This window comes from Pavona decussata, unplaced genomic scaffold (assembly GCF_977016875.1).
Source record: "Pavona decussata unplaced genomic scaffold, jaPavDecu1.1 SCAFFOLD_76, whole genome shotgun sequence".
Classification (NCBI taxonomy): Eukaryota; Metazoa; Cnidaria; class Anthozoa; order Scleractinia; family Agariciidae; genus Pavona; species Pavona decussata.
In genome coordinates, this window is record NW_028145494.1 from 2,395,046 (window position 1) to 2,422,637 (window position 27,592).

Genomic DNA, 27,592 nt, shown 5'->3' on the forward strand with positions numbered 1-27,592 from the left:
AGTAAATTACAAGGATTCCTCTCACTGAAAAAAATCGTATCTTTACGCTGTAAAAAATATATCTTTCACATATGAATATAACGACGAAAGATAGTGGAAAATTTTCGGATCTCTCCTCGAAAATATCTTCCGCAGACTTCGGGAATCTTCGGTAGTCTTCGGAAATCTTTCGAAATGATCGGGAAATGGCTGAAAACTTCTTGGTATACCAAACAAAATAATATTGGCCTTTTTGGAGCCGTTTTTGTTTCTTTCTGGCTAAAATTTACTGTTACAATGAGTGTTTTTTTTTCTGTTACTGTTAAAATGCCTAAAATTCTACTGTTTCATGTTACTAAGCCAAAAAGTTAAGTGTTTAGTGTTATCCAGGTGTCCCCATTCAGACCCTCTTTACGTGTGGCAAGAAGCCAAAAATTTGATCAAATCTCAGTTTATACATTCCATGAGCAACGAAACACAGGGAATTGACAAAGCAATCCTCTCCTTACATAAATATCAAAGTGAAATTGTAATGACTAACTTTCTAGAAAATTTTGCGTCTATCAGCTCGATCATTTATTTTAAGACACTAGAGGCGAGAGTAATTTTTTTTTGTTTGCGTGGCCAGTTAATCGAACGCGTGTCCGTCTTTGTACAAAGGAGACGCATAAACAGACGCAATATAAAACGCTATTTTTGCAAAGTCACGCCACACAGATATATGCTTTTCCTGATCTAATTCGATTCAATACACACTAATATCATTTAAATTTGCATTTTGCACCGTCATGGGAACCTATCCGGTAAAAGACGTTCCACTTGCAGTAGATGATTCATCGAGAAAAACTGTCTCCTGGGTGCTGTATACAGGAGACGCGTTCGTAATCTTATCTATCTTAATGAAGAACCATCAGCCAAAAATCACTACCCACCTGAGACTCTCTGCAGTGTTCTTCTCCTTAGTAATGGTTTTTAAAATTAAAACAGGAAAGGTCTTCGCTACCCTGAAGAAATTTTTACTGAGAAGCATTCGTTATTCCGACTGAAGCCCTTGACAATGTAACACGATATTAACGAAAATGATAGCAGTTAATGCGAATTTTGCCCTTGTGCATCCTCGTTCCCAGGACCTTTCTTTTCCCATCCAATTTATGATGGGTGGAACAGAGGCGCCGCGGGACAAGAAAACACCTGGCAACGAGGTTCTAACCGTTAGCATTCAAAGTTGTAAGTCATTACCAGTAAAAACGAGTCCGTAATGGCTTCAAATTTCTTAAAAGACGCACCGAGAAAATGGCTCTAGTTTCTTCGTTGAAGCCATGAAAAGATTTTAAATATCTCCTGCGAGAGAAAGCGACTGTGGGTAATAAACGACCAAATGCGAGTGAAAGTCACCTGCAGGATGGAAACTGGACCAAACTGCTAATTATAACCTTGTTCCTTAAAATTCTCATTAGTTGTTTGATCTGACTTTGAAGTGACCATTGATCTTCTTGTTCGAACACATTTAACAAGCTTAGCTTGAATCGAGAAATGTCAACTGATTAAATTCTAATTTGACAAAAGACTGTCCCGAGAAAAATCGAGGGCATTGTTCCCTTATAGCAGCCTTCCTACATTTGGCGTTCCGGATCTAATTTTAACGTAACCCTCACGCAAGACTGGTCACAAAAGACATGAATTTCGCGGAAACTGTGCTCATCCCATGATAGTGAAAATTTCTTGCACCAGTGTCTAAGTACCAATTGTGAGTTAGTTTTCTATTTCTCAATCGTTTTCTGAACTTTTTTGATTTTAGCGGAACACACAGCTTCCGGTCAGGGAGGACAAGGACTTGGACATATCCGGAGACCTGAAGGTAACATCGCAATATTACAGACACAAAAGGTGAGTTGATTATGAGTGATTATATCAGGCTGCAACCCAGTTGTTACATAGAAATTTTTTAACACATCATATGCTTTTTATATCGCATGACGAAAGCTTGATTTTTCAATCCGGCGCTGTCTAGGATTTCTGGTTAGGGGAGTGACATGTGTCAATGTATAGTGATCGTGATTTGAGTCAGCATCCCTCAAGTCTTGAATGTGATAGGTTCATCCGAACACTGGTTCTCGTGCATTCCCTGATGATGGTCAGCGTTAAGCGTGTCCTGCGTGCTTTCCTATACGGCATGGATAGTTACTGATGCGCGTGTCAGTCTTGCATTCATATCGATCTCCATCCAATAGTCACGATTCCGGGGTAATGTCTATAGGCTGTGTGTATTAGACACCGGATCATAATTTACCGGAAGTGCTTCGTTTTCAGTGGCTCTTCGCAGTTCAATTCGCTTCGGTTGACTGCATGAAGTAGGAAGAAGTAATCACCAGAAACTCGAACTGCAGCGGAAAGGTAGTTTCTCGAACACGCGCATCACCATTCTTCGCTCGTCCAGAATTTTCGTTTGAACACTGTGCGCGTTCGGCCTGAGAAATTAGGAGGTTGACACACTTGTCGCTACGCACTTTGCGATCAGGGAAGGCGTTACACGAATAACCCAATGGGCCTTCTGCGCATGTGTATCCCTTATGCTTCCGGCAGCTTCCGGCATTCTGCATCCTTTGCCTTCGGGTTTGTTAAATCGTGATCTTCTTGTCTGTTGTTGATCTCAGTTGTTTTGGCCTGGCTTGATATTGCAACATAACAGGTTTGTTTCTTTATTTCTATTACCTCTTAATGTGTGGTTCCATACACAAGCTGTACTGTTTATTTCTCGCACCGTGCATAATCAACTAGCACTAAATTAAATTAACCAAATGGTTTCAAAACCGAATAGATCCTTGTACGGTCCAGTTAAACTAAATCCATTCACTGATATCGTCTCAGTCGATAGCCGTCTGGACATCTTGTTTTTAGTGCGATCTTTGCCAAGTTTTGACATTTATCTTAGTTGTCTGCGACCGGCATGCAGACGGCATATAGTGGACACTGATGACTAAGAGTAAGGACAAAATCAAAACATACCCAAACTTCTGATTATAAACAAAGGTCAACAAAGTATGTTGAAGGCAGAAGAGAGAATAAGATGTATTCTTCCGAACAAGAGTGCAGTGGCGGCCAATAACGACGGCTTAAGTTCTGAAAAAAGTTGGTTCAACTTGATGTAACGATTTCCATTTTAGCGTGTTGGCATCAATTTCCATGCATAGCTCGCGCGTACTGTCTTTGAGGTACTTTTGGTCTACTTTTGGACTTCTCCGATTGTTTCACCTCACACTTACGAGGTAAGGGGGCTCCGATCCACTGCTTCCACCCAAGGCTTTTAGAAAGTCGTTAAAAGCCTTCTGGTGAATCCAGTTAAGGGCGACTGAAAACCTTTGCACATCCGATATTTACAAACTATCAAAGGATAAACAGAAGGGTCAGTGGACCGGAAGCGTAGACTAAAATTGATATACAGTTTTCAGTATGCACTGGTTCAATTGATCAACAAGGAACGAGACACCCTCCTTCGCTCAAATGGTTAAATGCCAGTAATACTTTGATCCCGTCCTTCAAAATACTGTTTCAGTTACTATTGCGCGATAAAGGCACAGTAGCTACGAATGTCACCGGCGCTAAACTAAGATCCAAGGTAATAGCTTTTAATTTTGCAGACGTCAAAATATTTTGGAACATTCCAATCCTCTGAATCCTAGCAGTACGTAGGATGTTTGTCCCATGAACCTAGTTTAATGGCCTAACTAAGCTCCCACGAGTCTCCTGTAATTCAGTCAGTAAAGCATCCGAACTAGTAATCGGAAGGTCTTAGGTTCGACTCCTGATAGGAGCACTCGGATTTAGTGATTAAATACATCACTCTCATTTTGGAAATTACTCTGAGTTTTCTCGGAAAATCGGTACCTTGTTGATTGAAGATAACAGAGTTTTAAAATCCGGCTACATTTCAACAATGTGCGTACAGGGTTCATCGGTAGCAAATGGAAGACACTTAACAACTGAACCGCATATACATTGACTGAGGTTTTCTTTTAAATTAACTGGACTTTTAGTCGGAGCTAAGATACGCTGTTTGTTTTGGCATGGGACTCATTAATAATTCATCAAGCCAAAACAAAGCAAGTCACTACCGTAAAGGAGGTTGAGAAATGTGATCTAAATTATCATAAAATTTTGTGAAATTTTGCCTCGAATATCTCCAAGAATTATCAATAGTTTGGGAAGCTATATCAAACACTCGAAAGAGTGTTTTCTCCTATTTACAAACCACTCGAAGTTGGTTTAAAAAGAGTCGGCTGCGCCTTTTTTTTCCAATCTACTTCTCGGTGTTTGGAAATCGGAGGAAACACTGTTCCTCGTGTTTGATATATTACTGAACAATTGGATTAACTTCTGACATTTTAAAATTTAGAGGTCGAAATTAAAAAAAAAAAAAAAAATTCATGGCTGTTTTTCATTGCAAGAATTTTCAGCAGTGTGTTGACCTATCCGGTTACACCTTGCCGTGTTGTGTTGCCTCTTCTCTCTTAAAAATATGTGAATACGATGGCAGTTTTTAACTCACTAAGTAACCGGAATTAGAGAGGACGTTATTTGTTACGGAAGCTGATTTGACCAACGTAAAGAGATTCTAGATCTAGTGCTGACGTTTCGAGTGTTAGCCCTTGGTCAGAGCGAATCTAGTATTGGTGGTTGTATGTGTGCTCACCGGCTATATAAACCACATACAACCCACAACTCCTTGATTCGCTCTGACAAAGGGCTAAGGTTCGAAACGTAAGCACTCGAATCTCTTTACGGTGACCGTACTAAACCGGTTCTTAGCGTAGCTTATGCGCTTTAATTAAGAACCATCAAATGTTATCGTTACGTTGGGGAAGTCGCTATTTTGGGAATTTACTGATGAAACACTGATTTTGTTATTTGACAATAGTATGTAAAAGCAAGGGCTTGCAAATATATCAATGGTCACGTTTCATTGTAGGGATTTAATGCTAACGCTGTGACGAGCAAGACATTCCAGTATCATGTTTTCCAAAAGAAAGGTACGTACCTAATAATATGATACTTATAGAATGAGTTTGTAGGTCTGTAAATATTTTCTTAAGACAAGCAGGCGTTTTTTAATGAGGTTGTAGCAAACAGATATAAAATAAGCTTTATTCGAGTTTTAAATGTTATTGACATTACCATATCTCCTAGAGTAAGCGCACAGGCTGCTTCTTTCAAATTTAAAGTTTAAGGGAGCTCTTAAATAGTTCTTGACGCAGTATGAGTCAAAGATTGATACAATAAAATCTCAACAATGAGAACAAGAGAGCTATCTATACTAGGACGGAGAATCACAAGTGACTTTAATGAAGATTTTAGCTTAGATTAATGCATTCGCACAGCCATTACAATGATAACGAAAGATAATAACAAAATCAAACATATTAACTATTAGTATGAATCTACTAGCGTTCTATCACGAATGCTGTTTTCTTTTTGGCTGCGCTACTCACTATCTATTTTGTTGTAGATAGTGGATAGAGTAAGCAGCCTAACATTGCGCGCGTGGCTTGATCACCTAATTTCATTATTCAATATAAACGTGAACCTGTCTTGTTAAGCAGAACTTAGCAAGTGCATTTTGATATTTAAAAAGATAATTGGGGGTAACCATGCATTTTTCAGAGACAATAAAGCTTCAATTTGACTAAAATGCCATACTTTGCGTTGTATTTTAACACTTTTTAGAATTGTCGTTTCTTAATTATCTCTAAAAAAATGCGCTGTTACCCCCAATAGCCTAATAGGTACCGTCCTTAATAGCAAATGAACCGAAAGCAAGTTTGGAGGGGGGGGGGGGGGGGGGCAGGAGAAAGCGTCAACGGAACGTTCGTCCCATAACATCCTAACTCCCTAAAGGAAGAATAATCGAAAATTACAAAATTAGAAGGGTATTCTTTGAACGAAAAATTTGTAATAAGCGCCCCTGCCTTGAAAAAGCGCCTTCCCCATCAACGGCAAAACATTAGGAGTCAGGTGTTTGTCAAGGTTATCTTCAGGGTTGTCTACTGCGATTCACAATATTGAGTAACCCCTCCCTCCATTAATTGCCCCTTCCCTGTCCTCACTTCGTGGCGTAACGCAGGAAGGACAACCGGTCCCCAGGAAGAAAATCGTTAACGTCACCCAGTTGACCAGAAAATTTCCTCCAACTGAGAAACTTTTCTTACTTTTCCATGTTTTAAATCATGAACTAGATCAGAAAGTTGAGCGACTCAAGTACTGAGCAAGAGTTGAGATCAGAGGATCGAGAAGACAGTGGACTCCACCCATTGTCAGAGAGATTGCAAGTCCTTGTCCTGGGGTCTGAATGGGGGTCAAGTAAAGGAGGACTGTCCACTATAAACAGAGAAATGGCGATAAACTTGGCGAAGTTCCCCGAGGTACATGTGACTTTCTTTGTACCACAGTGCAATGACGAGGAGAAGAAAGCAGCCCGTGATCACAACATTGACCTCATAAAGGCAGCACGGCGGCCAGGTGTAGATGAGCTTCAATGGCTTTGCTTCCCTCCGCCTGATTTACATATTGACGTAGTTGTTGGCCATAGTGTCGAGCTCGGTAATCAAGTGCAGTTCATAAGAGACTCGCACAAGTGTAAATGGATACAAGTTGTCCATGCAATCCCAGAAGAACTTGGAATGCATCGGACATGCGCAAATCCAATTTCAGACGGTGGAAAAAAGCAGGAAGATGAGGTCGAGCTTTGCAAAATGGCTGATTTTGTCGTCACTGTTGGACCCAAGTTGAATGAGGCCTTTCGGTGTTATCTTCGCTCTTGCAATCAAATGGTCTTTGATTTTACTCCTGGCATTTTACAAGATATTTCTAAAGTTGAACAGGCTGCTGGTGAGGGAAAGAAATTCCGAGTTCTTCTTTGTGGTCGAGGAGATGCGGAAGATTTTTCGCTGCAAGGATTTGACATTGCGGCCAAAGCTGTTGCTGCATTAAGTGATACTCATCTCATCTATGTTGGTGCAGAGGGAAAGGAAAATGAAATAAAAGAACGATTCCTGGAGTGTGGCCTACCTGCAAGTAGCCTAACTGTCAGACGCTTTCTGAAAAACCGAGAGAGTTTGAACGAATTGCTTTGCGAAGTCGATTTAGCTGTCATGCCTTCACGAACAGAGGGCTTTGGGGTGACAGGTCTTGAAGCCCTATCGGCAGGTCTACCTGTCCTTGCGAGTCGAAACTCGGGGTTCGGAGAAGCTCTGACGAAGGTTCCATTTGGTTCATTGTTTGTGATTGATTCGGACGATGCCCAAGTATGGGCAAAAAAGATTGAAGATGCCTGGAGCAAAGAAAGGAGGGAGAGACTTGAGGAATCTGAATTATTGCGTGCCTCGTACGAAAAGAAGTACAGCTGGGAAAAGCAAAGTAAAGAACTTATCAGAAAGATGGTCGACATGGTTCGAGGTGGGAATGCTTCTTTCAATGTTGATTGTTTACTTTTAAATAATTATTTGTCCATTGGTTGTTTAGATAAGGGCCTGGCAATCGGTTGCTGTCAAATTGTGGGATTCTCAACGACCTAGCTGAAAACTAACATTGACTTGCCTTAAGATCAAAGAAAATCTTGAACAAGGTCCCTCAGCAAAGAGTCAGTCAAGGTTGCTGTTTTTTGAATAGACGATACTGAAAACGTCTTGTTTTCACAGTTTAAGCAACGCCTTTCCTCGAAGTGAGCCAGTAAGACGTAGTTGTTGAGCAATTCCTCTAAGTTGGTCCAATTTGGACCACTTTCTTTTCCACGTTGCTTCAGTCTAAAGCCACTTTAATTTCTGCTCCTAATCGCTTCAGTTTAGAGCAGTCACTTATTCCAATCATTCTCAAATGATATCTGATGAACAGTATTTGACTTCAGTATAAATTTTATTTTGGCAGATGATCATTCTATTGGCCGTCAGTCCTCAATGCAAGAGGAAAGTTTCACAACTGAGCACCTTCCAGGTATTTTTTGAGTAATAATTTGTTCAATAGTTCCTTCTCTGGACTTTTTCTTCTAAGAGAGCAGGAGGTTAAGCTGGCAGTGATGACGATGGACCGATTCAGTTGAAGTCTGTAGTGTCTGCTCTTTCAAATTTCTCTAGCAATGCAAACTGGAAATAATGGCTTCCATATGATTTTAAACGATCACGGTATTGCAGAAATTGTTCACTTGCTCGATCGCAGAAGAAGATAAAAAGCTGAAACAAAGAGATCTATACTTCGATTCACCCGACGTACTTTTCGAACTGCAGTATTGGCCGAACATGATGAGCTTCGCACTTGTAACACTCTCTTTTATTGTCGTATGATCGCAGTCGATGGCAGACTCCCGTAGATCAGACGAACGTAAGAGACAGGTGGTCCTATCTTGTCCGATCGTCTGCTTTAGCAGAAGATCGAGATCGATCGTAAGAACTTTGTTTTCAGTGTGGTTGCAGAGTCGAATCACCTGATTTAACGGTCGTCTACGATTGTTTACGATCACACGAAAATTAGGCGGCTTAACGTCGGATTCGGGTTCGAAATCGCTCGGCAAAAATTTCGATGTCAGTAAATAATCGAATATCACATTAATTGATTAAACAATTTCATGCAAAAATCTTCATCTCGAGCACTATCATATTGGACCTCTAAAATTACAAGTGATTTCTGGTACAGGACTGATTATTTTCCAATCAAAAAAGCTGAAATTTGCTTTTACGTTTTGATTTTAGGTACTTTACCCATAGAGTTTGCATTGAACAACGTCACCTTTCAAAAGCCACACGAAGGAGACCCTAAACATGTGATGTCTGAGATGGCAAGGGACTTCCTTGACACAAAAGCAGCTGGCATCCCTCTTGATGACATGCCACAGTGCTTCTATTACTATTTGGTAGGGGTGCGTGACTTAATAGTAAAACAGGCGAGAGTGGGCAGTTTAAGAGTGACTGTCGAATGCAAGACGCTGGAAATTCTCGAGAGCCTTTGGAAGGATTACTGCTTCGGAAACCTGAATGTAGAAGCTGAGGCACGCCTTTTAACAGACGACATCAAAAGTAGATTTCACGTGGTGTCTGTGCAACTACAGACAACTATTTTGAAAGAAGACTACCTGACCTGCAAACTGTTTCTTACGAGCATCTCACGTGAGTTGACTATATAGTTGTTTGTTTCCTTTACTTTTGATCATTTTTCCATTATTCACATATTAGTTAAATCTTGGTGTTAGATGCATTGTCCATAGGTTGTCTTTTTCGATAACATGGATTGCAGTCTGTGAGGACAAGGATGTATTTCGATCTCATAGGAGTTTTCATACTATCAGACTTTCCACATGTTAAGTTTCTCGTCACTTTTCCTTCATTTCAACAAAATAGTTTACTTAAATAGTTTGCATCACTGTATCAATACCGACTACTGACGTTTGTGGCCCAGTTTGAGAAGATATATTGTGCTAAACCAAGAGCCCGTCATGACTCTTGGCAAAAATTTCGCTTGGAAAATTGCACGGAGATTAAAAGTCATAAGCGGTCATACACGATACAGGTTCCTTATACCTGTTAATCCTGCTTTGATGCTCATTTATAGTGTTTCCTTAGCTTTCCAAGGTAACGTCACACCATCAATTCTTAGGATTAGGGTATTTGAGCGAGATGTATGGGTATCTTACGTATACCAAGACGGATTTAAAATTTTATTTACTTATTTATTTATTTATTTATTTATTTATTTATTTATTTTCTGGCTTGAAAGGTCCTGTACGATTAAAGGGCACAAAGGAGTTCAGAGAGGAAGAACAACGACTTACAGAACTACAAAGTTCATTGACATCAAATGAACAGGAAATGAGTGCTTTGGAACGCCAAATCAATGAACTACGAGGTCATTTGGATACAAACGAGAAAGAAATGAGAACGATGAGAGAGCAATTACATAAATTGAATGGAGAATTGCACAACAAAGACATAGAAAATACAGCCTTGAAAAAACAGTTACAGGAAGGACAGCAACGGTTCACTGAGCTTCAAAGTCAGCTAGAAACAAGAGAACAAGCTTTTATAACAACGGAACAACAGTTACGGGAGGAACATTTACAGGTTATTCAAATACAAAGTCAGTTGACAGCAAACGAGGAAAGGCTGAGAAAACAAGTGGCAGATCTGCACCGACGGTTACAAGAAAAGGACACCAACGAAGCTAGGTTACAGATGCAAGTCAGTGAATTACAAGTGAATTCGAGAACAAGCGAAGAAGAAATCGCAACAACGCGTAAACAATTGGTCAAATCACAAGGACAATTACGTAAGGAATACACCATTGCAGTAACCATACAAGGAAAGCTTCGAGCCGATGAGAAAGATTTACACGGACAATTAAGGGAAAAAGACAAAGATTATACAAACTTACAGGAGCAAGTTACTAGACTGCAAAGAGAGTTGAGAATAGCTAAACAGGGATTGAAGACAGTAAAAGAGTGTTCGTCTGAATTTCAGGGACAAGGGAAACAGAACGAACAAAGAACCACAATGACAACCTCACAGGAGCAAGGCTCTAGACGAACAAGAAAATTGAGTCTAAACGAGGAAGAAATAAAACTGAGAAGAGAACAAAAAATAAGGATGAGGAGAAGAAAAAAGATAAGCTCTTTAAGAAAAAGTTCAAAACTGGGACATTTCAGTTTTTCTTAAAATCAAGAAGCGTATCAATTTAGATATATTTAATAGACAATTGTGTTTTTTGAGTTTTTTTTTAAACTGGAAAATGTGTTGTACTTCTAACCTAGAGCCTCCTCCCCCTGGGGGAAGGAGGGTACCTGATATAAGCTCTATAAGTATGCGCCATCCCACGGGGTTTATTTTTTGAGTCGTTTTGTGGTTTTTGGCCATTATTGGTTAGGAGCCTGAAAACAGGTATGGATCAATTTTATCGAGCAATTACGTCTCTGAAAGAAGGCTAGGGTATGCGGGACTTGGCGGCACACCTCTGCCAAAAATTCCGAGCAGAAAAAACCCTTCTCCCCCCTCGGGATTTCAAAGTTTAAGTCATGTAACTGAAAATGGCAACTACTGAGTAAAGAAAGCTGTGCGGAATTAATCTACGCTAAATCTAAAAGCAAATTTGAAGAAATTCTACACTTCATTTTTTATTGGATTTTAAAATTCAGAAAAACAGTGGTATTACTAGATGGAGTATTACTTTTTTTAATGGACGTAAACACGTCTCTGTCAAAAGAGGTCAAGCAGTGCCTTGAAATAAAAAATGTTTCGCGACGTTTTTCATGTGTAAGAGCGGTTTTCAATTAAGTGTTGTAAAACCAAATCTGGCCAACAACAACATAGGCAAACAGCGCAATAAGCCAATCAGAATTCGAAGTAAATACATGTAATCGATGTAAGGCGCGGGCAAACGCGTGCGACCAAGTATGCTTTGGTTTTACTTTACTATAGCTCGGTGATTGGCTGGTGAAACTCGCGCCCCTTACTGAACCAATGAGAGGGAAAACATGGCTTGGCACCGGTTACATGTAGTTACCTCTAATTCCGATTGGTTCACTGCTTTGTTTGTGGCGGTTGTGATTGGTCAGTGATATCATTTTGGTTTTGGTTTTTAAAAGAACTCAAGCCTCTGTACTGCCACTAGCTCAATTTCACGCCTTTCCAGAAACATTCCTTATCAAGACTTTAGGATTATAAATTGTAATAAAAGAAAAAAAAAAAACGGGAGATAAGATCCAATGCCGTTTTTAAACATAGTTTCTGTGCCCTTATTTGAATAATTTAGATCCTTACATCAAATGAGAAGAAAAATATCATTCAAAGTCTAGTAACTGAATAGTGTCAGGTTAGCTTTAACAAGTTTCACTACAAGTCCAAAGTCCACCCTCCTTGAACTCTTCACAGAGACTCTAAGTTCTCTAAGCCAATAGGCTATACCTAACAGTAATAACTTCGACATTGTGGTGGAGGGGGAGGGGGTGCGCCAAGGGCAGGAGGGAAATTTCCACTAGATGTGTCCGTAAAATGCTACGCTTGACAGACGTCAGAGGAAAACTTGTCAATGCAGAACAAAGTTAACTAATCCAAAGAAATTAGTCCTTTAAATTGAAAACTGCGGAGTAGATGCTTGAATGGCTAAAATGCTTGACAGGAATTTCGAAAAACGTGGCCCCTCTCAGTAAAACCCCTTGGAGGACACGAGGAGGGGATCTAGGCCGCGAGCAGCCTGGGCCAGTCTAAAAATAAACCAGTTATATCACACGAGGGTATTCCCCGAACAATCATCCAATGACAAAGAACTAATTAAGATTCGCAACGGGAAAGCGAAATGTCTCGAATAACTTTTGTACTTTTTGCGTGTAAATACGTCTTAAGTCTGTTCTTGTGAATTACTGCAAGGTTTGGGACAAGTAATTTCCAGGTTTGAATTTAAGCAGTCTGATAAAGTCATTATTTAATAAGTCGGTGATCCACTGTGTTAAATTAACACGACTCTTGGTCTCGGTTAGCTTGCATCGCAGACGGACCACGGACTATAACCTCCGAAGGACATAAACTGTGCCGGAAGGTTTGACTGAACCATCATTCAGTTTCAAAACGGTAGCAGAGAGTTCTCTCCGAAGTTACCGACACCAGTGGACAGGAGAACAACCGAGTAGAGAAAAGGTGAGTTCATTTTGCTAAACTACAGGAGAATTATTTTCATTCTGGCCTGATAAGCGAAGTTGAGCTTTGCAGATACTTCAAACACCGTTAGAGGTGAATTGTGGTTCGGCGGAGTGATGTTCACCTTACGTCTGTTATTGAAAGTTTGAATCAAGCTTGGGCAATAATGTTGCAAAGCACGTCTTTCGTTTTTGAGAATCCAGGCAAAAACGTTATTTCCCAAAACTGCAATACCACGAAAAACGCGACAAAGCCGCAATACCGTGTCGAAAATCTACAAAATCCGAAACTACAATTACGAATGCCAGGTTATGACAGCAACGTAAAAAAAAAAAAAAAAAAAATCGAAATTATCGACTGAAATACTGTACTGTACTTTTCGAGAAAAACGAAGAATTGGATCAGAGGTAGAGCCGCTATCGACTCCTGTAACAGAGCATTGTTCCTCTCGGACACAGTAAGATGTTAAGTAATGATCAAGTAATCTATAATTTCGACCCTACATAGGAAACCTACATGAAACTCCCCCCTCTCTGACTGAAGCAGCAGTAACAGGCCAGAGTACACTGTGTACAAATTACCCTGAATTTTCCCAGCCAAATTGAAATGAATTTAAATTCAATGACGAGCTGGAATCGAGATAGCAATAGCCTCGTGAATGGAGAGGAAAAAAGTCTGACTCAACTTTATATACTGTCGTAGTGTGTATGACAATATGACGTCTTGACCAAGTAATCTGCTATTGCCTTTATCGAACTTCCGCCTACCCAATCGCAATAGCAGCAGTAAGATAGTCTATCGAACTTCCAAATCATCCAAGCCAAACTGAAATGGATTTCAGTTTAATGACAAGTCGAATGTTTTTTACTCAAGAAATAGATGTTGTAAATATAAAACTACTGAGTAGTTTCATTTAAGCACTGTTGTTATGAAACACTGGTTTTAATTTCCATTTCTATTGTTAGATCAGAGGGGACTGGCCCGGAAGTCACTCGCTTTCAGTTTGAACTTAGCAACTAACAACAAACACAAACAAACATTAACTACGTATCCTGGTTGTAGTGTGTGTTAACTGTGTTTGTGGACATCTTCCTCAGTTCTCGAATAAGATTAGATTTAGTTAAACATCTAATGATAAAAATAAGCGAAAGAAGTTTTACACTACGTTTCGATGACTCCATGTCATCATTATCAAGTGAAAAGAAAATGAAATTGAAAACTTAATATTTACCGTGCAAGGCGATAAAACGTAAAATGTAGTTTACGTTTTATCGCCTTGTACGTATATATTAAGTTTTCAATTTCATTTTCTTTTCACTTGATAATGATGACATAGAGTCATCGAAACGTAGTGTAAAACTTTTTTCGCTTATTTCTTCCTCAGTGCGTTTCTGTTAATTTAATTCCTGTGTTTAATCAAACGTGTTAATCAAACTCCCCAATCTGCAGAACGATTTTTTTTCAAGATTCGTTACCTGTCACCGTGGACGGTGATAAATAGGCAGTAGGGAGGGGATGGGGAGGGAGGGTATGAAATATGGAAAGATGATTGATCGACTCATTTCTTCCAAACAGTATAGCAAGATTGTATAGCAACAGTAAGTGGCATCGTAGGGGACGGAAGTGAAATCTGGGATTGACACTGGAAAAAAAATTTCTATGTGAAGTACTGCATCCTGACATTTCAAAGCAATGTCGGAGATTGTGTGACTAATATAAACATTTAAGATAATTATTCCGAGCGAGACCTTTTAAACATGCGATAATGGATATTTAGGTTATATGTCAATCACAGTCAGAAATCAAAGATGGACACGTTCCAAGTATTTTCATATTGGTTGACAGCTTGATCGAGTGACTTAGATGCATGAGACCGTTGTTGACAGATCGTTAGTTTTAACATTGTATTGTACGACATAGTTTAGTCGCCTAGAGAGAGTGAAAGAGTACTGTACCTGAGAACTGTGAACCGTGATATTAAATCATCCTAAATCAAATTTATTCTGTGATATCGTGAAGTTCGGCCCTAGGGCATTCGCGACAAGTGTCACCTCCGACGGGACAAAGATGGATGCGAAACTGAAGAAATTGAACGCGAAATTGGCGCTGTTAGATCTGACGCGTGGGAAAACTGATGGAATTGTCGGCACTGGTATTGTCGAGAAAATTCGCCGACAAAAAGAAGCGTTGCAGGCCATTGTTGGTAGCACAGAAGAGCTAAAAAGAGAAGTTGAAGAAGCCAAACTGGAAAACGGAGAAAGCCAAGAAAAGGTAAAGGAATGGGGGCAAGAAATCGAAGAAAGAATCGACATTGTTGACAACGAGATTAAGGTCCTTGAAACGCGCGTGAAGTCAGCCATCGCCGAAGCCGAGAACGCAGAGAGAGAAAAGCAAGAGAATCTGCTGGCTCGCGAACGCGAAGAGCAACTACAATTTGAAAGGAAACAGCTAGAACAAAAAGAGGAATTCAAGCTAAAGAATTCAACGCAGAATTTGCCTTCGCACCCAAGTAAACAAAGTGTCAAATTGCCCAAGCTTGTGATTACGAAATACAATGGAGCTCTTGAGAATTGGCTGTCATTCTGGAACAAATTCGAAGCGGAGATTGACAAAGCGGATCTGCCTGCAGTAACGAAATTTGCCTATCCGTGTGAGAAAAGGCATTGATGGCCTTCCCTTTTCCCCAGAAGGGTGCGAGCGAGCTAAAAACATCCTGAAAGCCAATTATGGGAAGACATCCGAGATTATCAACGCGTATGTTGAAAATATTCTAGCATTTCCAACCATTTCCGGAACGAACGCCGCGAAAATACATGATTTTTATGAGACACTATTGTACAATGTACAGTCGCTGGAAACACTTGGCAAAACATCTGATTGCCTGGCGTTGGTGCGAGGAGTGCTTAACAAGCTGCCGGGAATTAAAGCGGAATTAGTGCAAGGAAAACCGAACTGGCAATCTTGGAACTTCACAGAACTGACCAGCGCCCTTCACGCGTGGAAGGAGATCCACCTACGCGAGTCTGTACGATCTCGCGAGGCCCCAGGGACTGCAAGTACGCCTGGCCAGAGAAGCTTTCAAGTGCAAGAGCACAGCACTAACACGTATACGCCAAGGGGGTGTGTATATTGCAATGACGCCTCACACAAGTCCAGTGAATGCACAGTCATCTCGAGCCCTGCTGAACGAAGGAACTTCTTACAAGGAAAGAGGCTGTGTTTTAACTGCACCGGCCCACATCGAGCAGCACATTGCCGAAGCCGTGGGAACTGTGCGCATTGCAAGCAGAGGCACCACACCTCGATCTGCGATCGGCAAGTTCAGACTGCAACGTCCGATGGAGCTGCATTGACGGCTACACACGTAGGAGAGAAAGTGTGCCATCCTGTAGTCATTGTCAAAGTCAACGGTGTGAAATGCCGAGCACTGCTCGATACTGGGGCAACTGGGTCTTACATCTCAGCATTTCTGTTGGACCTTCTCAAAGTTAAGCCCTCCCGTAGCCTCACCCGTGGAATAAAAACTATCATGGGACTTGTCACTAAGCGAGTTGAAACCTATGATGTGAAGATAAGCGACACGCAGGAGAAGTGCATATTGTGCCAGTCTGCGTCACGAAAATTAATCAGCGTGAGCTTCTCACACTTGAGAATCCTAATTATCCGCAGTTGCTGTCAAGGTACCCCCATCTCAAAGGTGTGCAGATGGAAGAATCCGACACAAAGGAAAGTCTTCCCGTCCATGTGATATTGGGAGTGAATGAATACACCAAAATCAAGATGGCCGGCTACCAGCGCGCAGGAGCCATGGGGGAGCCCATAGCTGAACACACCAGGTTTGGGTGGAAAATCATTTCTTCAGGATCTGAAGTAGACCTACAGAACATGCTCTTGACGCAGACCTCAATCGGAGACTTCGAAGAACTGTGTCGTTTGGATGTACTCGGTCTGCAGGATAAACCTATCGGAGATCAGAACGTTGTTCACCAAGAGTTTCTTGAGCAGCTGAAGCGCCATCCTGATGGATGGTACGAAACAGCCCTACCCTGGAAAGGAGATCACCCCCCTTTGCCAAACAATGAGACCGGAAGCCTTAAGCGCCTTGGATCCCTAGTACAGCGACTCAAACGTAACGGAAAGATAGAAGATTATGACGCCGTAATCCAAGAGCAACTTCGAGAAGGGATCGTAGAAGAAGCAGAAATGCCCGCTAAAGGAAGGGAGTTCTACATCCCCCACAAAGCCGTCATAAGAGAGAATGCCGAGACGACAAAAATGCGTATTGTATATGATGCATCCGCCAGAGCCAATGATACAGCTCCCTCCCTGAATGAGTGCCTGGATGCGGGACCCCCACTGCAAAATCAGTTATGGAAAGTGTTGGTGCGCGGACGGTTTTATGCAGTGGCCATAGCGGGAGACATTCGAAAGGCGTTTCTCCAAGTACGAATCCGAGAACAGGACCGAGACGCGCTACGATTTCATTGGATCAGCACTAAGCATCCTGAGAAAGTACGCACACTGCGTTTCACACGAGCGTTGTTTGGCTTGGGTCCTTCACCTTTCCTCCTAGGAGGAGTGATGCAGCATCACCTCAGCATTTGCAGGCCAGACTACCCTGAAACTGTACCGGAAATAGAGCGTGGCCTGTACGTGGATGATTTGCTCTCGGGTGGGCAAACAGTGCGAAAAGCGCGGGAAATTAAAAACACTGCCACAGAAATCTTTGAAAAGGCAACCTTCCAATTACATAAATGGAATTCGAACGCCAGAGAAATAGAAGTCACTGACGCAGCCGACCATGAAAGTGGAGTCACTTATGCCAAGGAACAACTGGGAGTGAAGCCAGGAGAGTGTGGGCTTCTTGGGCTGAGATGGAACAAGGACGCTGACACCATTGCAGTCACCTTTCGACAAGAAGGCGCTGCCCCTACAAAAAGAGGAGTACTTGGCAAGGTGGCAAAGGTCTACGACCCTCTCGGACTAGCTGCGCCGCTGACCTTAGTAGGGAAGCTGATCTATCGTGATGCCTGCCAGCAGAAGAAAGCCTGGGATGCTGAGCTGTCTAAAGAACTCGCGAAACGTTGGGAGAAGTGGGAAATGAATCTACCCAAGAAAGTGGAAGTACCTAGGGCCCTAGTCCTTGCCAGAGAACCTATAGAAGCAATTGCGCTACACGCCTTTGGAGACGCAAGTGGTCAAGGAGTCGCCGCAGCTGTTTATGCAGTGGTGAAGCAAGAGTCAGGGGTTAAGCAGGGATTAGTTGCAGCTAAAGCACGCCTCGCCAAGCAGGGACTCACAATTCCCCGACTGGAGTTGGTATCTGGTCATATGGCAGTCAACTTGCTGACCAATGTTCACGATGCTCTATCTGGGTTCCCGATAGTATCCCAGCATGCATGGCTTGACAGCAGTGTTGCCTTACACTAGATTAAAGGCGCCGGGGAATACAAGCAGTTCGTTGGAAATCGTGTGCGCAAAATCAAAGAGAAAGAAGCTGTCGTTTGGAGATATGTTCCAACGCAAGGGAATCCCGCGGATCTGGGGAGTCGAGGCCGACCTGTAAATGAAGGAAACGTGCTGTGGTGGGAAGGACCAAAGTGGCTGAAGGATCCAGAGAGCTGGCCCCCAGATATTGTGAATACCGCAACTACAGAATCAAACGCAGAGGTCAAAGCTACAAAGGGACTCTTCGCCTTAGCTGTGGAAAAGAAAGACGAGCTAGACAACCTCCTCGCTAAGTTGACCTACTGGCGAACCTTGCGAGTGTGTGCGTGGATGATGCGTTTCGTACGTAATGCTAGAACCTCAAAGCCTAACAGAGCAGGAGGACCGCTGACCACTGAAGAAATTGAGGAGCAGAAACGCATCTGGTTACTTCGAGTCCAGGCTCAGGGCGTTAAAGACATGGAAGAGGATCGATTACGACTCAACTTACAGAAGAATCAAGATGGAGCGCTAGAGTGCCGAGGACGATTGCAAGGCATCTATCCGATTTACGTCCCAGATTCTACAGTCTTTGCAGAGAAGTTGGTACAATACGCACATCTGGCCACTCTACACGAGGGAGTAAGCCTCACCATGGCCAAAGTTAGAGAACAGCACTGGATTCCACGTCTAAGGCGCCTGGTTAAGAAAGTCATCAAACAGTGCTATGGTTGTAAGCGCTTTCAGGCCATTGCTGTCGCAGCCCCACCTCCTGGGCTGTTACCACTGGAGAGAACGGAGCACTCGGGCGTCTTTGAAGTGGTTGGCGTGGACTTTGCAGGTCCTATTAAGTACAGCAAGTCTCCCCGTGTGGAAGGAAATGCCTACCTGGTGCTGTTTGCGTGCAGCCTGACAAGAGCCTTGTACCTGGAAGTCTTGGCAAACCTAGAAACTACAACCTTCCTAGGAAGCTTAAAGCGCTTGATTGATCGCCGAGGACGCCCTACCACAATATTCTCAGACAACGGAAGGACCTTTGTCGGAGCAGCACACTGGCTCCAAGAAATTCAGAAGGACGAACAGCTGCAAGCTTACCTGGCAGAGGAGCGGATCACCTGGAGGTTCAACCTTAGCCGTGCACCTTGGTGGGGTGGTCAGTTTGAACGGCTTGTGGGAGTCTTCAAACGTGCCTTCTACAAAACTATCGGGGGAGGAATGCTAAGTTGGACAGAGTTGTGAGAAGTGGTGCTCGAGGTGGAGACCCAACTTAATCGACGTCCCTTGTCCTACGTCGAAGATGATGTGCAGCTCCCACTACTCACCCCTGCAAGCTTTCTATTCCCGAAATCCAACCGTCTGCCTGAGCGAGAACCGTGGAGAGAGGAGGATGTTGACCTTCGCAAAAGAGCCAAGTACCTGAAAACCTGCAAAGACGCACTGTGGAAGCGATGGAGCCGTGAGTATCTTGTTGCCCTCCGAGAACGGCACAACTTGAAACACGAGGGTCATGCCACACCCTTGTGCAAGGGGGATGTGGTAATTATCAAAGATGATGACCGTAACCGAAACAAGTGGAAGCTTGGCGTTGTAGAGGACCTGATTGCCGGAAGGGACGGGGTTGTGCGAGTCGCCAAGCTGCGAGCCGGGAAAACGACCCTAGAGAGAGCAATTCAACAGCTCTAACCGTTAGAGTTGACGTGCGACAGAGGTTCGGTACAACTTAACCCAGGTGCACCCGCATTCAGACCACGACGAGATGCTGCAGTGGCAGCAAACCTGAGAATCGAGGACATTGCTACTGAAACGGATTAGACAAGATTTCAAGGAACACTGAACAGTAATTAAGAACACTTGATTGACCGTAATTGATTTGTGCGAGTTATTTGTTACTAGTAGTACCGCACAGTTTTAGTGTTTCTCTCCTCCGGAGACAAACAGGGGGAGTGTGTCGGAGATTGTGTGAGTAATATAAACATTTAAGATAATTATTCCGAGCGAGACCTTTTAAACATGCGATAATGGATATTTAGATTATATGTCAATCACAGTCAGAAATCAAAGATGGACACGTTCCAAGTATTTTCATATTGGTTGACAGCTTGATCGAGTGACTTAGATACAGGAGACCGTTGTTGACAGATCGTTAGTTTTAACATTGTATTGTACGACATAGTTTAGTCGCCTAGAGAGAGTGAAAGAGTACTGTACCTGAGAACTGTGAACCGTGATATTAAATCATCCTAAATCAAATTTATTCTGTGATATCGTGAAGTTCGGCCCTAGAGCATTCGCGACAGCAATCTAATTCTTCAAAGCAATCACATATAAGGTCCCGTCTACCAAACCTTCCGGGGATAAGTCAACCAAATCTTGTGTAGGTTTTAGACAAAAGTCATTACTTTTCCTAGCATAGAAGAGATTTTCTCGCTCTCAACAAAATGAGGTACGGTTTCCTCAATGAGTTATTTTACAAAAAAAAGTTAGGGAATGGAGTAATTGCGTAAATTTTTCCAGACTAAAAAGTTGTAATCTTGAACATGTGCAGCACAAAGAAAGACTTTGGATTGACTGCCGAGTGGCTTACATTTTAAAAGAAGATTCAGAATTTTGGGTCGAAAAAATAGCAAATCAACTTAAATGAAAATATAAATTTATGCGAATTTCGTTAACTTGTTGCGTAATAAGTTTGGCCAACAAGTTAAAAAAATCCAAACAACAAACAAACCTGAACAAACAGAATAACAAAGAACACAGAAAACAAAACAAATCTGAAAAATCTTTCCAAAAATACTGAGGGAATTGAACAGCACAAAAGAGGAGATAAAAAACAAACAAGCCAACAAACCAATAACTGTGCCTTAAAACATCCTATAGCGAACGAGCCTCCCACGCAGTCGTACGACGCGACTCCCCCAAAAAATGACTGCGTGGGAAGCTAATAGTGAATATATGCTAGACAAACAAGTCATGTACTGGAATTTCATGTTGCTCCCTTTTCTCAGCCAGTGGTGTCCACCTCCACAGCCTACCCACATACCAAAAAAAGCCCCCCCCCCCCCCCCCCTGGTTGTTGGGAGGAGCGAACGAAAGACCCGAATGATTACAGAATCAATGACCGTGACCTGGCATTGTTCCATTGAAAGGTTGCCTTTGAAACTATGCAAGGTTCGTTCACGCATTTCAGGCTCGTATGAAAACTACGTGACATTTGTGGAACTAAGAGGGAGGGGAGACAGTTTGGAGACAGATGAAATGAGAAACTTGTGCTGAATGGAGTAATAATAACTAGCAACTGAGATTTTGATTGCTCAAATTAAAGGCCGAGAAGCATTCAGTCACTCAAGAATAAAATTCCGACACAATGCAGGGGAAATAAAAGCAATGCTTGTAGGCGCTTTATGTTCTATGGATATCAGAGTTAACGTCTGGTAGTGGTGAATAGTAGAGACTCGTTAGCTGATGTACGGTATTCTACAAATAACCTTCGGATAGGTTTTAAAATCTGCATATTTTCGGGTTTCAGGAACGTCTGCGATGGCATCCAATTCAGAGGATTTTAAAGAATATGACGAGCCTCATCGAATTAACGTTCTGTTCCTGGCATCCGAGTGGGGGTCAAGCAAGGGAGGCCTGTCCACCCTAAACAGAGAGTTAGCCATAAACGTGGCGGAGTGTCCCGACGTAAATGTCACTTTCTTTGTCCCACACTGCAATGCCGAGGAAAAGAAAGCAGCTTCTCATCACAAAATCGATCTTGTTGAGGCAACACGGGTTACAGGTATAGATGAACTTTATTGGCTTTTCTTCCCACCAGAACATTTGCCCATTGACGTAGTTGTTGGACATGGAGTAAAGCTTGGTCCTCAAGCAGAAGTCATAAGGAGGTCTCGCAAATGCAAATGGTTTCAGGTTGTCCATACAGCCCCTGAAGAACTTGCAATGCATAAGACATACTCCAATCCAATTTCATGCGGTGAAAAAAAGAACGAAATCGAGGTTGAACTTTGCAAATTGGCTGACTTTGTCGTAACTGTTGGACCCAAGTTGTACGACATTTTTCGTCGTCATCTCTACTTATGTAAGAGCAAGGAAGCGATCCTTGATTTTACCCCCGGCATTTTCGGTGAATTTTCTGGGGTTAAACAGGATCGTGATAGAGAGGGGAAATTTCAAGTTCTTCTTTTTGGCCGTGGAGATACTGAAGATTTTGAATTGAAAGGATTTGACATTGCAGCTAAAGCTGTAGCTTCGTCAAAAGGGGCCCATCTTATTTTCGTTGGTGCACCAGAGGGAAAGAAAGAGGAAATAAAAGGTCGTTTCCTTACGTGTCGCATCCCTGATCGACACCTGATTGTGAGAGGATATTTACGAAACCGAGAAAGTTTGAAAAAGGTGCTCTGTGAGGCAGATCTTGCCGTCATGCCTTCAAGAACAGAAGGTTTTGGTCTCACAGGACTGGAAGCATTGTCTGCTGGTCTACCCATCCTTGTAAGTCGAAACTCGGGATTTGGAGAAGCTGTAAACAAACTTCCTTTTGGATCGCATTTTGTGGTTGATTCAGACGATCCCAGAGATTGGTCTAGAGCAATCAGAAAAGCCATGAAAGAGGCTAGAGAGAAAAGACTTACGGAAGTTGACAAATTTCGCACCACGTACGAAAACGCCTATAGCTGGAAGGCACAATGTAAAGAACTGATTGGAAAGATGATTTCTGGTAGGAATTTTTTCGTTCAATACATGGGTAATCTTAAGAATTTGTTGTTACTCCACAGCTTAGAGAACCCTAAGCTCCCGCGGAACAATCCCCCTCGTACTTCCATTACGTCCCTGTTGATCTCAACCTGAAGTATTACGGAAATGTCTACATGTTATTACAGGCGATCTTTAAAGGTTTCATTTGCCATTAAAACGATGCCTCCTAATTCAGAGGTATTTTTGCGTAGTTTACGACTATAAGGGAAAAGCAGATTTTAGCAAGGGCCGGAAAGAAGATTGGAGTTGCAAGGCAATTTTTAGAGGTAATATAGAACCATATATGACATTTCCCTTCCAAATTAAAGCACGATTATCTCTGAAAATGGGTGGTTATACAAAAGGCCCTGGAAAGATCTGCTTTTCCTGCGTTGTCATTAGCCGGCGGAGCAAAAATACGTCTACAGTAGGAGGCACCATCCTTAAGAAACCCGAATTTCTCGGACCATCTCGACAGGCGCAGAACTTATCCACAGTAACAAAAGGAGGCACCGTTCTTTTAAAACCTGTGAAGCAGGTTAAGCCACCTTCTTGCTTGTTACGCCGCAAAATGTAACAATTAACGCAAAATGTAACATTAACGCAAAATGTAACAACTTTTGACGCAAAATGTAATATTAACCCGAATTGTAACAACTTCTAACGCAAAATGTAACAATTTCTTTAACGCGAATTGTAATAACTTTTTAACGCAAAATGCAACAACTTCTTTAACGCGAAATGTAACAACGCAAAATATAACAATCTTTTTGATGGATTATTGTAAGTAAAGCTTAAGGTACATCACTATCCACTGTGTGCTGGTGGCTAAACTTGGTCATACCAACCTTCAGTACAGCTTTAGCTATTATCCCTCGGTTGTCTAAACGTTATGAAGTATGGACTTTTGGATTCCCAAATTAATAAAGTGCTGTTTATATTACTATCAATACCAGAGGTAAAGTGGGAAAGAGGAGCGAAGGGTCACAATATTCCCAAGCTTTCAGAATTTTGGAGAGGACAAGTAAAGCGGAAGCGGTTGTCAGATGAAGTGGTAAAGGCGTAAACGTGGTGTTTACCTTGCCACCAACGCTACATACATACAGGAGGAGTTTCGATCGAAAGCTTTATCACTGGTACCTGAAGAATGTATGGTTACTTAAACGACTTCTACTACCTACTTACACTTGCATTTACTTACAATACACTGTTGCTTTTCTCCATCATTAATCAAAGAACACACAGAGAGTCAAAGTTACAGTAAAGAGAAGCTAAAAATCAAATTGAATCAGCCGTTTAACAAGGGTAAGAGAGTTGTTCTACCACTGTACGATCTTTATTCTATGTGCTCTTGAATAATTTTCTCCTCTTTTCATTAAACGATTTCTTAGCTTAACATTTTAATTCAAGAGAAAACGTCGACCTTTCTAAACCGAGTGATTCTATTTAATACAGTTAACTCTTTCCTAGCGGCCACTTCTCGTAAGCGACCGCCTCCCGTTTTGCTAAATACTGCTCCAAAACCTCTCTCAACGGGACTTGTGACCAGTAGGTTTGTATAATTTGCATTTCAGTAGAAGTTTAGCTTGACAAGAAGGCTAATATGTCTAAATCTCCTTCTTTATATATCAAGGCCAGAGTTGTTACATTTTGGGTTGTTACATTTTGCGTTAAATAGTTGTTACAATTCGCGCTAAAGAATTTATTACATTTTGCGTAAGAAGTTGTTACAGTTCGGGTTAATATTACATTTTGCGTCAAAAGTTGTTACATTTTGCGTTAATTGCTACATTTTGCGGCGTAACATTGCTTAAGGACGGTGCCTACTAATAAATATTTTTGCGCGGTTTATTACTGTGCAGAGAAACCAGATCTTAGCAAGGGCTATTGAAATCCAAAAAGAAAGTTTGGAGAAACCACGCATTTTTTTTTAGAGATCATTAAGCAACGATTGGTCTAAAAAGCAGTAAAATACAAAGCAATGTATGGCTTTTTTTTTTTTTTTTTTTTTTTTTTACAAATTGAAGCTTTATTATCTCTAAAAAATGCATAGTAACCCCCAATTTTCTTTTTGGATACCAAACGTTTCTGCTTTTAAACCGCGCAAAAATATCCCTTTATTAGTAGGCTCCACCCATAGAAAACCCGGGTATCTCGAGATGCGCAGAAGAGTAAATTGACTACAGTAATTAGGCTCTTTTTCTCGAACATCGGCTGTATGGTAATCCTCGATGTAAAGCTCGGCGAGCTTCTCATTCTATCGTTGTTTGCTCTTGCTTAAATATTAATTTTGTTTTTTTTATAATTAAACATGTACTGATTGTTTGTTTATCTACTTGTATATCCAGTCAGAGAAAAAGACCCAAATGAAGAGAGGGTAGACCAGCAAGGAGTCACTAAGCCAAAGGAAGAAGTGTCAGTGACGAGAGACCACTTTGGTGACCTGCATGGGCATCGACAAAAAACGCGTGAAGAAAATTTAACCTCTCGGGAGGAAATTACTGAAATATATGAAAAGTTGAGAACATTTGGGGAGGAAATGGAAACGATGAAGCTACAAGGGCAAGTACAAGAGAAAGACAAAGATAAAGAAAGATTACAACAAAAAGTTGCAGAATTGCAAGAGAAGTTGATTATAAACGAGAACGAGATGAGACCGATGAGAGAACAATTAGCTGACCTGCGCGGACAATTAGAAGATAAAGAAAGATTGAAGCAACAAGTTGCTGAATTGCAAGGAAAGTTGAGTGTAAAAGGGAGAGAGATGAGAATGGTAAGAGAACAATTAAGAGGCCAATCAGAAAACTTGGAGAAGGAGTTAAAAGAGGAACTACAACAAACCACTCCCCGCGACTGGACTATTAAACGGAATGAAATTGAATTTACAGATCACGAGCTCAAACAAGGAGTGCGCGGAACGGTTTTCAGAGGGAGATTTTGTGACTTTGATGTCGCTGTGAAAGAAATGAACTGCCAAATTTCGTCTCCTCACGAAAGGAAATGGTTTGAGAGGATAGCAAACATCGTGTCAGAATGCCACCATCCCTGCCTGTTGCAGGTTTTTGGAGTAACTACTGATGACGAAAGACCACTGATAGTAACTGAGATCATGGACTGCAGTTTAAGAGAAAGACTGTATGATAAAGGCGACTCTCCTTTGTCTACCCAAGAAGTGTCTATTATTTCCCTGGATGTGGCTCGGGCGCTCAATTATCTGCATCAGAAACCCAGACCCATCATCCACCACGACATCTGTAGTGCCAGTGTCTTGCTAAGGCGACACGATAACCAATGGAGAGCTAAAGTCGCGGATTATGAGACTGCTAATTTCGTACGCCAGTACACGAGGAATGACATTAAGACTGCGATGTATAGTGCACCGGAGTCCCTGAATGAAGCGCCGGATCTGCCAATTAGCTGCATGGTTAGTATGTACGCTGTCAGAAATCAAATGTATTATTTTAAGAGCTCCAATCATGGAGAAAAGGGTTGGGACAAATTCGTATTTACGATGTTTCCCCACGCATGCGACAGAAAAATGGTACGCATGCGCAAGAAATCTCCGTTCCCAGACCTCTATCCCCTGTACAATGTTGACCCTTGTATGGGGGAGGGCGTGGGGAAGTAAAATGCGTTGTAAGGACATAACATGGCTTCTTTAGTTAGGTCATACTTAAACAGCAGGTAATAGTATACTATGCAAAATTTCTTCCGAATCCTTTTGTTCTTGATTGTAGGTCATCTTGCCGCGATGAAACAGACGAGCGTTTTTCAAAACGCCCAAAAGTGTTTTTCATATTTCTTTTTTCTACCGATTGCTTGTAGTTTTTCGTGTAAACTAGGCTGATGTGTTTTTAATCTTGTCAAGTTTTCAGTGTTGTAGCTTTCAATTTTTTTTTTTAAAAAAAAATTGAATTTCTGGTATTGAACGTTTTGAACCAAAAAATAGCTTTTTCTGATTCGAAATGTTTTCGCCCGGAGTTAGAAGGAACGCACGCCAGCTGTATTTATGTTCCAGTTACTGACGAGTAAGTTTTCCTGGAGCTGTTTACGTGCTAGCAGGTTTTGTAGTTTCTTGTAGTTCTGAACTGAGAAGTTAAGATTTTAGTCTTCATGCGAGTGCACTACCAGTCAAACTTTCTTCAAGAGAGGTTGGGTAAGATAGCTTTATCTGATTATAATTCCCTGAGGTAAGAAATAAACAGGTAATCTCTTTTGTGGCCTGAAACAGAGCAACACTCTGTAGAGTAACTTTCAACCGAGTGCTGAAAATAATTTTGCGTATGTGTTACGGTTAAATTTTATCCTTCATTTATATTATTATATGATAGCAAAATTGTTAAAACGGTCTTAAAAAGAAAGGATACTCCATAATCAAAGTGAGCATAAAAACTTTGGGATTTTTCATTTGGGCGGGGTGGGGTTGTAAAAGCCAACTTTTATGACCTCTGCAATATTGTTGTCCTCACCAGGTTGATGTGTACAGTTTTGGCGTTCTTCTTTGAGAAATGTGTATCCAGGAAGAACCAAACCCAGAACAGCGTGAAAGGCAAATAGACAAGATAACGAACCGTGATTTTCAGCACCTCGCGAGAAGCTGTGTTGAAAGAGAACCAATGCTGAGGCCAAACATGGAAGAGGTAATTAAAGACCTGAAAAGGATGAGGAGGAGAAATAGGCTCAAATAAAGGAAGTGCAGTTACAGGAGGCGAAGAGAAGGAGGAGGAGGAAGAAGAAGAAGACATGGAGTGTGTCAACGTCCTAAGAACCTGCAAGTGGCCGTCGAAAGA

The 27,592-nt window shown here is 41.7% G+C and overlaps 2 protein-coding genes and 1 pseudogene across 3 annotated transcripts; all 3 read left to right on the top strand.

The window, feature by feature from the left end:
- Positions 1-2,565: 2,565 nt before the first annotated feature.
- Positions 2,566-11,256, top strand: LOC146476639 (uncharacterized). The gene is made up of 6 exons (XM_085114521.1): positions 2,566-2,668; positions 4,946-5,006; positions 6,210-7,428; positions 7,897-7,962; positions 8,715-9,128; positions 9,736-11,256. Exons 2-6 carry the CDS (start codon positions 4,989-4,991, stop codon positions 10,668-10,670), a joined length of 2,652 nt encoding a protein of 883 aa, XP_084970647.1. The 5' UTR covers positions 2,566-2,668; positions 4,946-4,988; the 3' UTR covers positions 10,671-11,256.
- A 1,054-nt stretch (positions 11,257-12,310) lies between these two features.
- On the top strand, positions 12,311-27,538 carry LOC146476640 (uncharacterized). Of its 2 annotated transcripts, XM_085114515.1 has the most exons (5): positions 12,311-12,399; positions 12,488-12,644; positions 21,595-22,785; positions 25,151-26,226; positions 27,275-27,538. In XM_085114515.1, the coding sequence occupies exons 3-5, from the start codon at positions 21,606-21,608 to the stop codon at positions 27,305-27,307; spliced, it is 2,289 nt and encodes a 762-aa protein (XP_084970641.1). In that variant the 5' UTR covers positions 12,311-12,399; positions 12,488-12,644; positions 21,595-21,605; the 3' UTR covers positions 27,308-27,538. The 2 variants fall into 2 exon arrangements, with proteins under 2 accessions (XP_084970641.1, XP_084970642.1); XM_085114516.1 differs by having other exon boundaries at positions 12,328-12,644.
- LOC146476641 (uncharacterized) lies at positions 14,712-20,361 on the top strand (annotated as a pseudogene).
- Positions 27,539-27,592: the final 54 nt, after the last annotated feature.